This window comes from Odontomachus brunneus, unplaced genomic scaffold (assembly GCF_010583005.1).
Source record: "Odontomachus brunneus isolate Ranch 3 - 2012 unplaced genomic scaffold, Obru_v1 Obru_scaffold_006, whole genome shotgun sequence".
NCBI classification, from domain to species: Eukaryota; Metazoa; Arthropoda; class Insecta; order Hymenoptera; family Formicidae; genus Odontomachus; species Odontomachus brunneus.
Genome location: NW_022639456.1, coordinates 3,028,986 through 3,042,271, shown reverse-complemented (window position 1 = coordinate 3,042,271; position 13,286 = coordinate 3,028,986). Strand labels below are relative to the sequence as shown.

General features: G+C 51.0%; 1 protein-coding gene across 8 annotated transcripts in view; it reads left to right on the top strand.

Moving 5' to 3' along the window:
* The window catches only part of LOC116851825, a 138,654-nt gene that overhangs the window by 94,877 nt on the left and 30,491 nt on the right, over positions 1 to 13,286 (top strand). For 6 of the 8 annotated variants that reach the window (XR_004379652.1, XR_004379655.1, XR_004379650.1 and 3 more), the window contains one exon: positions 7,830 to 7,925. The exons of the other annotated variants lie outside the window; for them this stretch is intronic. Coding sequence is in view for 1 of the 6 variants with exons in the window: in XM_032831656.1 (XP_032687547.1) it covers positions 7,830 to 7,925 (96 nt within the window). In the remaining 5 variants the exon portion in view is untranslated. The remainder of the gene's footprint in view (positions 1 to 7,829; positions 7,926 to 13,286) is intronic. 8 annotated transcript variants of the gene reach the window in all.

Below are 13,286 nucleotides of genomic sequence, written 5' to 3'. Positions count from 1 at the left end.
AGAGAGAGAGAGAGAGAGAGAGAGAGAGAGAGAGAGAGAGAGAGAGAGAGAGAGAGAGAGAGAGAGAGAGATCGAAAAGGCACGTTTCCGCCGGGTTGCAAAACTAACACACGCCCCGAGAGAAAAAGCTTCGCGGGATCGAGAGCGCGTCGTCAAAGTCCACGTCGTCGCGGCGCGGCGCAAAGAAAATTAATTAACACTCTTTGAATCCCCAAGCGTTCGCTTTCAACGAAACACACTCACTCTTTGCTCGCGTTCGTCGGGGCGACGGTGGTGACGGCAGCAGCGGCAACGAGACGCGCTTTTGCTGGCCGCTTATGACGTGGGTATAAGGGCTTTAAAGCGGAAGGAATCGACAAGAGAGTCGGTCGGAAAAATATTCGCCTCTCTCTCTCTCTTGGAGCGGTCGAGCGCCGGATTCGTTCGCCAGCAAAGAGGAACGGTCTCGGATTAATCGCTCGTCTCCGTTCACGCGAGACGATCGACGTCGCCACCGCCACCGGCGTCGTCGCCCTCGTCATCGTCGTCGTCGTTGTCGGCGGCGGTTACGACGTAGACAACGTGGCCGAGTCTCCCTCAGCGTTTCTCCACGGCCGAGATCGATCGGCCCCGGGTCGCCGAACTTTCGTTTTCTGTCGAACGTCGTCGGCTCTCGTTCTTCCGCGCTGTTGAGAGTCGAATGCTCGTCGAAGGCCCGGGGACAAGAGCTCGGGGGGTCTTCGCCGGTCTACCGCGAGGAAAGACGCCGGCTGATCACCAACCATTTTCTCTCCGCCGCCTCGGCAAGCCATTCCGCTCCCGGCGTTGCGTCTATAACAGCGATCTCCGCTATGCGTTTTTTATGCCTCTTTCTTCTTTGCCTGCTGCTCCTTTTTTTTCATTATGCCGGACCAACCGCGGCGATCCCCGGAGCGCCGTATGCACTCGGGAACGAGATGCGACACGGAAGCGAGCGCGAAACGCCGTCGCCGTCGTCGAGCGTGTCGCTTTCGCCTCGTGAATAGCTCGTTCGAGACGAATTCTCTCCGCGCTGATCGTAAGGAACGTAGAAACGATCGCGGGACATCGCGCTACCGAGGAATCCTTCGAGGAAGAGGCAAGAAACCAAATGGTTTCGCCCGAGAAAGAGAGAAGAAGTAGCAGCAGCAGCGTTCTCTCGCTCGCTCGCGGCTGATCGCGCCGTGCCCCGACTTCGCGAGAGCGCCGACGAAGTGGCCTCGTGAACCCGTAGAATTCCGCGAAGGCAGAAATTACAGATCGGGATGGCGGCCAATCGAAGACGGCGAGCCGCGGAACGCGAAGTGCAGTCTGATGCACGCGGTGGACGCGGGGCGCGGCGGGGGAATGCACGAAAGAGTGGTAAAAGAGTGAGCGCGCGCGCAGCGACGGCGCCGGGAGGACGACGGACTCTCTCTGGTCGCCCCGGGCCACGGACGCCATATTTTATTACTTAAACGGCATGCTGGGGAGACTGTTTGTTGGTTAAACAAGGAATTAATGCCGCGGTAATCTGTCATTACGGGGACTCCTCCGTGAACGAGGACTGGCCGTTGCATGATGCACTACTCTCTTTCTCTCTGTCTCTCTTTCTCTCTCTTTCTCATCTTGTCTCGCGTACCTCCTCATCTCGCTTTCCGCATCGCCTACTCTCTTTCGTTCAGCGAACTTCCCTCTTCCTCAGGGACGGAGATTTATGCGGAGTCTAAGGAAATTTAACGCGCAACCATCGGGACGGTTCGTAGAACGATCTTTTTGGGTTCGTTAATTTTTTTTAACTTGTGTAGATAAAAAATGTAAAAAATGAGAGGTACGTCGTTCTCGAGACATTCTTTTGCTTCTGTTTTTTGTGGTCGTCTGTCTCTCTAGAAATTATTAACTACACAATACAGCCTTTATGTCTATTTCCCTACGTCAGTCAGTATTTCCCATTGTTGGCTCTCTTTTTATGCTCTCGTGCCATGAACCGCATCAGCTACTGCAAAGTATTATCTTGGAACGAATGTTGCGTGTTGGAATTTCGAATAAGCTGCAAATTTCTTCTGAAATGATAAGAGTAACCGTATCGATAATTATACATCTTTTTCAATTCCTGAATATTCTTCGCGACGGTATCAGCGGTCGGCAATCAATTCTCAAAATCTCCGAGACGATTACCGAACAAAGACTCGGTTTAGAGCGACGCTGTCGAACGTGGCCTTCAGTTCACTCTCCCCTCTCGGCGTTGCGACTTTCGATTAGCCGGTAGGAAAAAAAATGACGAACAAACGAGGCGAGGCGAGGTGAAGTGAGGCGAGATGTCGGGACCCGCTGTCGAATGTACCTACGCGAAATACGCGCGCGAGGCGTGTCATTCGATCGCGCGACGCCATCGGCAATCCATCATCGAGGACGTCAGGGATGAATAATGGCCGAATCAATGTCGCGAACCGAAGCCGCGAGAGCCGCCGGCACCTCCGGATGACTGCCGCGGACTCCCAGGAGCAGCCACGAAATTTACGGGCCGTACGTGCGCACGTAAGTGCGCGGCGCGAGACGCGAGAGAGCGCAAATTTATGGCGGCGAACGGAGCGGCGATCCATCCGAATGCAATCGCTCGGAGCGACGAGACTGCGATCGCGATCATCGCGAGATCAGGCGTCCTCGTCCCTCGTCCACGTAGGATTATAGCGGTGTTGATATCCGGGTACCTGGATACGCTACCCGGCTCTTTCGGCTATTATTCGGGGCTACACGGTTATTGTGCAAATTACGCGAACATTCCAGCACCGTGATTGGGTACCCACATCGCCTTCAAAAAAAAAAAAAAAACGTCAAAGTCAGCTGATCGATGGAATCAGCTGCTATGAGAATTGACAGCAGATAACAGATGAGTATTGCCTGAGTGTTAATTGCCTTTTTGGTTTCACATGTCCGGATACTTGAGTATCACGATTGATCTCCATAGTGTTTTAAAAAAAGTAAACGTCAAAATCAGCCGATTGGCGGACTCAGCTGTTGTGAAAATCGGCCGCCGATTACAAATGGATTGTTTGGATATTGTCTGTGATTTTTGGTTGCACGTATTCCAAATATTACGATTGTTGTCGATAGTGCTTTAAAGATAAAAACAAACAAACAAACGTCAGAATCAGCTGATCAGCGGAACCAGGTGTCGTGCGGATATTATATACCCGTGATTTGTGTTTCACGTACACAAGTATCGCGATTAGTGCTCGTAGTACTTTGAAACAGCAAATGTCAAAGTCAGCTGATCGGCGGAATCAGTTGCTGCGAAAACTGATTTAGATAACGGATAGATAGAAGATAGATGTTCGAATATTATCCGCGACTTGCGTTTCATACTTGAGTATCGCGATTAGTGTCCGTAGTTGCTTTGGAAAAGCAAGTGTCAAAGTCAGCTGATCGGCAGAAGCAGTTGCTGCGAAAACTACGATAGACAACAGATGTTGTTCGGATATTATTCGCTGATTTTTTTCACTCCACATGCTCGGGTGCTCGATTATCTCTGGCGAAACTTCGATAACCGAGTGATAGCCGTGAATTTGAGCACCGTGAGCGGAGACCCGAGTGTGTCCGGGTATAGAAACTATCCGGTTTATACTGACAGCACTAGTAGGTTATAGCCGCAGCTGCGGGACGGTCGCGAGCACAAAAAGCTTTTACCCGTTAAAACGCCCGTCACGAAGCTCTCTCTAAAAAATGCACCCGCCTCGTGCACGCGGAAATACCCCGAGATGCACTTTGGACAATGGCGGTCGACTTTGAGCAGCGCCGCGAAGACGGTCGGACACAGAAGGGGTTGGTGTGGAAGATTCGCGCGGGGCTCTCTCGAGTTCGCGCGCGGAACGATCGATTAATATTTATGTATTCGCCTTGATATTTTGTGACTGCCGCGGCGCGCCGACTGGCTCACGACGAGAGCGCGTCGTCGAGCGTGAAAGCGCGCGACGTGAGAAGCGTTTGGGCTCTTAAGAAGCTTTTAACGGCTGCCCGAGACAAGCGGGGAGGAAGCGCGCCCTTGTCTGTCACAGCTCGGTCGATGATGCGCCGCACCCAGGTCGATCGCAGGCGAAATCGCTCGCAGCTCGTTTAATAGCCTCGCAGGCACGGAATAAAAAGTCGATTCCCCGCGCGCCAGAAAGGAAAATAATAATTTGATCTTGAGGGCGCGCCTCGTTACGCGCGCTAACATGCCGTGGTCCGAAACCGTCCGCATCCGGTCTGCGCGTCACGCATCATAGCGCGATTTTTGTCGTCCCGACGACGCCGCCGCCGCCGCCGCCGCGACGCGACGCCGTGAATAGTTCCGGCGAAAGAGTTGCGGGACGTCTTCTCTCTTCTCTTTCTCACTTTTTCGTTTCTTATCTTGCTTTCTCTCTCTGGAACCGAGACGTCTGCGTCGAGTTATCGTCGATGTTACCCGATAACATCGAGGCGGGTCCCGGCGAGGAGGTACCTTCCTCGTCCGTCGGCTAATTGCGCCGGACATCGACGACTCGATCTGCCGCGAATGCACGAAATAACGCGTCTCACGGCCGCCCCGGACTGTCGTCGCGTTACAGGAGGCAGCGGGAGATGAGTAGGTATAACGAAGGTGGTCGGATCGCCGGACCAGACAATTTAATTGTTCGAACTTAAATGGAGAGCAGCTGCCTTCTACCGCCTAACAAGGCGGTAATAACCCGGTTCTAAGGTCTTCTTCTCCTCTTCGAGAGCCCTCGTTTCTCCCCTCGTTTCTCTCGCCCTGCCTGTTCCTCTCTCTCTCTCTCTCGCGCGCGCGCGCGCGCTCTCGCTCTCGCCTCTCTCGCGTTCCATCCACCGTTCTTCGTGGCTTCACTCGAGCCACTAAGCACTAACCATGACGTCCGTGACCCTGGTGGCGTGCTGGATTTATAAGCGAGGGGCTATCCGTGAAACAGCAGGTGCTTCCGTTGCGCCGGACGCCGCCCGAAAAAAATAAAAGCACGCCTGGGCCACGCTTCTCTCTTCCTAATTCCGTCTTAATCGTCGAGATCGTTTAACTTGGAGTCTCCCGCGTAGAAGGGCGGAGTTATTCTTACATCGCGCCTGTTGCAAAACCGCAAGACCGTTCTCTTCCGCACGCCGCATTCTCTCTTTCTTTCTCTCTCTTTCTCTCTCTCTCTCTTGTTCGCTCAACTCAACTTTCGGGAACATCGTCAAGCGGGTTCGCGAAATGCATTCGCGCGTGTCACGAATCGTTTCGTCGGATTAAGTTACATGTGCATTCACACATGCCCCCGTTCCAGCGAACGTCCGTGGCTGATAACGAAGAGACGTGTAACTCGCGCGCCAATGTCAAACATGTACCCGGTGAAGAGTGAACACAGAGTGACTTTCGAAATAGGCGCGGATAGACGAGAGATCACGGGTTTTGAATAAAGGAAGAGCTTGTTTGATACTGCGCGAAACACCCTTTTTATGTACTCTTTGTAACAAGTAGTCGTGATTTTTAATGAATGTGGAATATGTAAAATATCCTACTTCTATATCGTATTTCAGCCAGTTGTTTTAAAAGTGCAGTTTTGAGCCTCTAGTGAATTTAACGCGAGATAACTGCACGAATTTTCCCCATTTATTCACAGCCAGAAATAAATTTTCAAAAGAAATAATGCATTAAATTAAATGGAGCCAAATGCAAGTCTCGGTGCGGAAATATATATATAATGTCAATAATTTACACAAATATTTATTAATCAAGGTTAAATTTGGCCGAATCAACTTACAAAGCAAATGTATGTTTCACAAATAAAATTAAATAATTTATTTAACGTAATGACCATAGAGAATCTGAAGTCACTTCGGCTAATTTAACTTTATTTTTCCTCGATGTATATTTTTCGTAGAAATTTAATTCCGAGTCGATAAAATGTCCTATCGTAATTAGTACAAGTTATGTATCATTTATCGAGACATACGTTTCGACGCGACCCGGACAGGCCAAGTATGCGTATCTCTTTGGGTCTCGGTTTCTCAAAACTTGTTGTCGTAACAAGAATGAAACTTCTGCCTACAAAATTCCCACGGGACCCGATTAGATTAGAGGCGCGGGTCGATTAGGTAAACTACACTGGTTTATCTCGAACTTGAGCCAACTCGATTTCGGGAAGTTAGGTTTGTTTAACGCGAAGTCACAGTAACAAAAATCTAGATAAGCGCGTGACAAGTTTTACTCGTCAGATTATCATGTACAAAGTTCTCTTTATTTGCATATCAAATCTCTCTCTTTTTCTATCTTATGTCGACGTGTGTGAATATTTCCCAGTACATACATGCATACACACACACACACACACATACACTAGAGTAGAAAAGAAACTATCTCTTGGAAACGAAACGATTGAAATGAATTTGGAGACGAACGAGGAGAGAAGCATCGGGGGAGTGGAAAATGTGAACAATGCGGATCAAAGGTCCCCTAGGTGTGCGAACGACACTCAGCGTTTCCGTGAAAAGAAGAAAAAAGGAGAACTGATAGGATCGCCGTGTAACACATATAATAAACTTATTTGCCCAACTCGATTTATCGCGATACGACGAGAGCACGGTGTATCCTCCTCCTTTTTCTATCGTACGTATTTCAGGGGTTAACAAGCTAGGTAGTCTCACGCAGCGGCGGGCCGCGATAGAAGGGCCGCCGTATATAATAATAGCGGGTCCCGGGATCGTTTCCACGGGCAGCATTAATACTACTTATCTTGTGCGCGGTACACCACGTGGTAATTATCGTCCAATCTCCGTAGGACCACCGGGACTCTAGAATATAATTCTTCCGAGTTCGCTACTTAAAAGCGCGCGTATTTCGTTTTTGGATACCCTCGCCGGGTGGTGGTGGTGGTGGTGGTGGTGGTGGTGGAGGAGCTGGAGCTTGGTGATGTCTCGCTCTTGCCTCCTCTCCCTTTCTCTCTACCTGTCTTCCACCGCCTCTCCTTCTGCCGCATACCCGCGCAACGCCGTCGAGATTTTAAATTTAATTTAACGCATTCACGTTCCGCGTGACACGATAACGAGCTACTGACAGCCGATTATAATAATTATCGTAGGAGGAAAGCGACCCGAGAGACGTCGAGCGACCGCGCGCGGACTCGTAAAGTCCGGTCCGATCGGCGCCGCCTCGGAAAGAGCTGTAAAGCCCGAGAGATTAACCCGTCAACATTCCCCGTTATTCGCCGGCGTTGCTTGTAATTTACACGCGGTTTTTGCATGAGAACAGGGATTGTCCGGAGGGTATGCACGCGAAAATAATAATGAAAGCGAGCCGATATGCAATTAATATTTCTTAACGTTGCAAGTCGCCGCGGCGTTGAGATAGTGTCGGCTCGTGTCGCGTCAGTCTCTTTCAATCCGCCCCCGATATTTCGCGAGACTCGTGCGGCTCCGAATTCGCAAGGCCTCCTTCTCCCTCCTCGCTTTTCCTTTCACTCCCCCCGCGTTTGCGTTCGGGCGAACGTGTTCCTTTCCTCGAGCGCGCGTGAGAATCAGTAGCGCGTCGCGACAAATGCAAGTGAAAACTGAATCCAAGCACGAGCTTTCCGCGCGAGACAATATTTGAGCCGAGCAAATCTCTCTTTCACAAATCATTCGGAAGGCAGAGTAGACAGGTAGACACACGGCTACCATCTGCCCGCCGGCAGGCAAAAAATTCGGCAGACCGCGACTTCTCCGGAGGAAGTTTCGGGAAAAGGACGCTTTCCGTCGACGAAAGTGGCCGAGCGACAAATCCTCCGGAGTGTGGGCAGACGGCATAACGGGAACGACAAAATTTACAATGCCCTCTTCGCGGACTAATGGGATATTTATTGCTTGCTTAGGACACGCGGGACTCTCGAGGCCGAAGTCCGTCCGAGTGGGTTAAAGACGAATCTGAGCCCTCGCGAGCGTCGGGCGATGCCGTGTCAACTGGATAGGTGAGTGCCATAAAGTCATAATGGAGGCTCTTAAAGCCATTCGAGATTAAGTGTCGCCTGTAAAAATGACGGATACGCCGGTCGTAGCGTAATATAACGATAATAAGCGGCATGGTGTCGCGCGCCGATATCACCCCCGCGCGGCGTGTTCGATGGTTGTGCACACAGCAGTTGTCTCTCTCTTCTTCCAAAGCACGCATTGGCACCCATAACGTGCGCGATGCTCTTGCCATGAAGATTTAGGTCGCAAAAATCGGAATGCAGAAGTTGCACGCAAAAATCGGCAATACTCGTTGGAAAAGTCGGGTTTATAAGAGGAATATATGTTGGACAAATTAAGAGTTTAACTACTCGGCGTTGCATGGTTTCTCATATCTAGAACATCTTAAATTGTGGTAAAATGTCAAAAGGAGATCAGGAGAAGGAGGGTCAGGTTTCACGTAGCCTTATACATTTTCTGCAGATCCTAGAGAGTAACTCATGCAAAATTTGGTTCTCTTTCTCGCACGTTCTAGAGAAGTTTAGCTAGATCCTTGTTTCGAGAGGATAATAATTCGTGTCCTCAAGTTTTCGTGTCGCGGAGGATCATGCTGGCCGAAAACACTCCGTTTTCGCTCGTGATCATCGGAAACGAAGTGTCAAGTGTATCTATTTAACGCGTGTTGACGTGTCGGCCATACTCGAAACGCAGTGCATAGGGATTAGGTTACTCGACTATGCAACCGTGGAAAGTCTTGATAGTAACAGTCGCTCGAGGGTGTGAAGTGGATACGGCTCGCAAGGTGTACAGGGCTGCTCGAAGGGCGACGATCGGCGGCAGATGTCATCGCCGCTTTCAAATCGACGCGAGCTCGAGCGTCGTCAGGAACTTGTTAACGCGACGGACGATGACAGGGTAGAGAACGTAGCCGGGGCGGGGTTGAGGGCTCGAAGAGTTTCGGAGCTTCTCTCTGATGAGAGTCGACGCGGCGATGACGAGCTGGCGAGAAACGATACTGAGGAACAGCGTCGCGTGGAAAGAAGATAAATTTCTTCTCCTATTTCTTTTCAAGATTTCTTTTTATAAATGTCCCAGCTTTCTCTCTCTCTCTCTCTCTCTCTCTCTCTCTCTCTCTCTCTCTCTCTCGTAAAATAAAAATACCAATGCCTGAATCACGATCTAATCTTATATATTTTTATTGTTTTAGCTTAAACTTTCAACATCAAATATATACACATAAATTGAATATATATTCTATGTTTTGAAGGTTTAAATATTTAAAGACCTAAACAATAAGAATGTTCACCTTACACGCGTGTCGGTGCATCCGTTTTACACAACAATATTACGTCGGGTGTTTGATACGAGACGTTACCCGTCGACGATGGTTACGCGAAAGCTGTCGATACACGCATTAGATTATCGTGCACGCACCATCAACGGGGGACGCGTAACGCTCCCCAGTAAATTACCCGAATCCTGCGGGTGGTAGTCGACTCTCCTTTACGGCGTAACAAGTGTTCATTATAGATCGGAAGCATGCGCACACTCGGTTGGTAAGGAAGAAGCGATAAAAAAAAAAGCGAAGAAGAGAGTTACACGTTCCGTATACGGTACCGCTCGGCCGGCGAGAGCCAGTAGCGCTCGATGGTCCATATACGGCGGCACATCCGGCCGTAAAGGGTTAAAATTATTCCGTATCAGAAAAAGCCTAGCGTCAGGTCGAGTCCGGTGCGCTTCTCGACACGGCGTGCTCTCCTCTCCTCTTCTCTCCCTTGTTCCTCTCCCATCCCCTTTCCCCTCTACATCTGCATCGGGAGAATTTCCATCTCCGCTCATCTTGCCGCGTGTACGTGACACACAAAGGACGGCGGGAACGCGCGGGAGCTCCGCAATCGACATTTTTCACATTTTCCACATTCCCGGAAAACTATCCTCTCCGCGCGTCCGCTCGTCTGTCCGTTGGTCCGTTGGTCGATGAGCCGACCAGGTTCGGGATCGCGTCGAAAAATACAGGGACGACCCGACGAATCGTCTCGGATTCTGACGGTCAGGTAGACGGCTCGCGGGGCACCGATTCCGACGAAGAAGGAAACGATAAGGCAGAGGCAGTCGCTGGCCTTCCCCTCCGACCCCTCCGGCCCTGAGAGCCAGCGCGCATCAGCATCTCCTCTCTCTCCGGCCGGGCTCTTCGAGAGCCTGGTCTCAAGTGGGCCAATGTGAACGCGGCTTTGTGATGGCATAACGAGCGTGGAGAGCCTCTCCCATGCCCCGTGTAATCTGGTCTTCAGGTAATTGTATGTTATACGTCCGGGGAGCCTAGCGAGAGAGCGAGTGGACGAGCGAACGAGCGAGAAAGGAATAGTAGTAGACCGAGCGAGCGAGAGGGCGAGGAAGGGGCGAACGGGAGAGTTTGCGAAAAATCGCGGCTCATTCGGGTACAGGCAGAAGTCTCTCTCGTGATAGTCGGGGAAGAAAACGAGCAAGAGGAAGACGAGGAGGACGACGACGACGATGTGGAAGAGGCGAAGGAAAGAGAGCGGGAGAAGAGGTGAGAGAAGAGGAGCCTGAGAGGGAGGGATGTAGGGAGGAAGATGTGGAAGGGCAGCGAGAGGGTGTGAGAGAGAGAGAGAGAGAGAGGCAGTGGTCGGCGGAGGTGAAGGAAGAGGGGAGAAAGAGGAGGAGAGTGTGTGAGAATGCTATCAGCGGATTCTTCTCGACCCGAGGACCACACGGCGAGACCACCGTGCGTGCCTTCGGCCCTCTTTGCCAATATATCCGCGATCAAACATCGGGCTGAGTGAGTAAATGCGTGAGTTACTCCGATCGTACTACTTTTCTTGCCACGACGTTTCTCGTCTTGTTCGAACTACGTGAATCACGAATGTCGTTCGGTTTCTCTCTCTCTCTCTCTCTCTCTCTCTCTCTCTCTCGCCCGCTCGCACCCCTTTCTTCTTTCGCGAGCCACGTGATGCCCGTGTCTGGATTTCCGGCCGGGAGACGACGGCCCGTCAGTCGTCAGTCGCAGCACAATTGCCGTAATCGATACACTGTTGCGCGTAGTCGCGATTATCCGCGGTCGTTTCCCACCGGCCGCGTAATTATCAATCCACGCTCCCTTACGTAATTATGGTAAGCGCTTGTCGTCGTCGTTCTTGTCATCGGCGACCGTGGGCTGTGCGGATGGTTCGCTTTAGCGCGGGATCGCCGCTACTTATGCAGCGTATCGTGTACCGCACGAGTATTGATGTAATTAAAATGTAATTAAAATTATCGGGCATTTTTTTGGTCGGTAACTTCCGTCGACGCTTTGCATAATAACGTTATCTCCGATAATAATAATAATCGGGCAGGCCAATTTTGCGCATTTGTGATACATTGACGAAAATAATTGAAACAAGGAATATACCGTGTCGCAAGACACACCCCCTCGTTATATTGCAGTATTTATTTATTTATTTAAACAGAGGAAGAGATCCCTTTAGTACACGGAGAAAATATTGCAGTTTTCCTTTATTCATATAAATCTTCAATGGCATAATTTAGTTTTTAAGATATAAGTAACACATAGACGAAATGAAGAGATAATCTATTTCTATTTATCGCGCAGTCACAATGTTTTCTAATAATTTTTAATATAAAATTTTTTCTCTATGCGCAGTACAGAATAATGAAAAAAAAAAAAAACAACATGGAAATATCACGATTGCTCGTGGTAGTGGTAGCGAAAATCGTGTCACCGTCACTTACACGTCCTCCCTCTCTGTTCCTCGCTCGTTCACAGTTCACCGTTATCACGGGACTACGGGCGCTCCTCCGGGATGATAAAGCTCGTCGAGTCCTCGCGCGCCTCGCTCCGAGCGCAATTTGGAGCGGGTTAAGCAGGTACGCGTGCGTGACGTCGTGTAGCATCCAATCGCCAAAATGCCGGGCCGGCGGTCCTCGTTAAAACATTGTAGCACGCAGGTGTTATTACGGGTGAGCGCGCGTCCTTTTTTAGGTAGCGTAATCGTTGATTGACAGTCGTTGTCGAATTATCGTGACTGGCCCGTCGCTCGAGGGTAGCGTAGTTCGGCAGGGCAGAATTTCGACGATGCTGAAGAGCGCGAAATAAGAAACAAAGGAAGACAGGGAGGGAATGAGAGAGCAAGGAAGTAGGATCGAGAGTTAACAAATCGCGCGCGCTGCTATTGCGCGACGAAGGGTCAAAGGTCGGCCGGAGAGCAGCGCGCTGCTCGAAAACGTAACGCGATGAGGAACAACGAACCTCTCCAGAAGCAGAAGTAGTCGAGTCCTTGGCGTAATTGAAGTCTGTGATAAAGGGGCGTAATTTGCCATTCGTAATTGTCGCGTAATTATTTCTCGCAATTAACGCGCCCGGAGTACATACACGTCGGTGGAGGGTCGCTGAGGGGGTGGGAAGGGTGACACGCTGGCAGCGTGTCACTCTCTCGAGTCGCGCGTTATTAGCAGCGCCAAGATTAAATATTGGAGCACCGGTGCGCCCATATTATACCACTACGTGCGCCGCGCTGATTATGCCACTCGGCGCCGCTGGCTCTTCCCTGGCGCGTGTGATACCTTAAATCGGCTGAGCAGCCTAACCGAATTAATTTTTCGCGCTCGGCCGCGAAGTAATCACGGCTCTGCGTGCGATGGTTGGCGCTTCGTTAATCGAAATCGACGCCGCGCAGCGCGACTGTCGGGACGATTAAGCTCGAAAAATTGGCGGATTGGCTCGCACGGCGAGTGGCTCTAGTGCCAATTAGCGCGGCTGGAACGTCGAGCCCGACGCACGTGGACTCGTCTCGAGGAGCGTGTCTTGTCGACAGCGGCCGACTCGATGATGAGATCGCCGACTCGATGGGTCAATTACGCCATTTTGTCGGGGAAGGGGCGAGGGCCGGGCAGATCTCGCGATTTCGCGCCGCAAAGTTAGTCAGCCGTGGAATACCGGCGCGGAATTCGCCGCGATGCGTCTCCCGCGTTTTCCTCCCGCGCCACGCACATTCTGCGGGGGAACGCGCGATAACAAAGGAACGTCAGATCGATTCCCCCGGGGGGACCGCGCCAAGTTGCGCGTCGCCCTCCCCCCGATATGTACCGCGAAAGCTATTACTCACTTATCGCGAATCACTCCGCGAGTCGCGGAGAAACTTCCCCCCCGGAAAACCGCGGAAACGCGACATCGCCGCGCTCAAGGAGGAAGAAAAAGTTCTGCTCGCGCGATATAACTCAGTCGTTACCATCGGAGCGTCTCTTAATAAATACACCGTTACGAGGAAACATAAAGGCCCCTATCTGCTCTTAGGAAAGGAGAGAAAGAGAGAGAGAGAGAGAGAGAGAGAGAGAGAGAGAGAGAGAGAGAGAGAGAGAGAGAG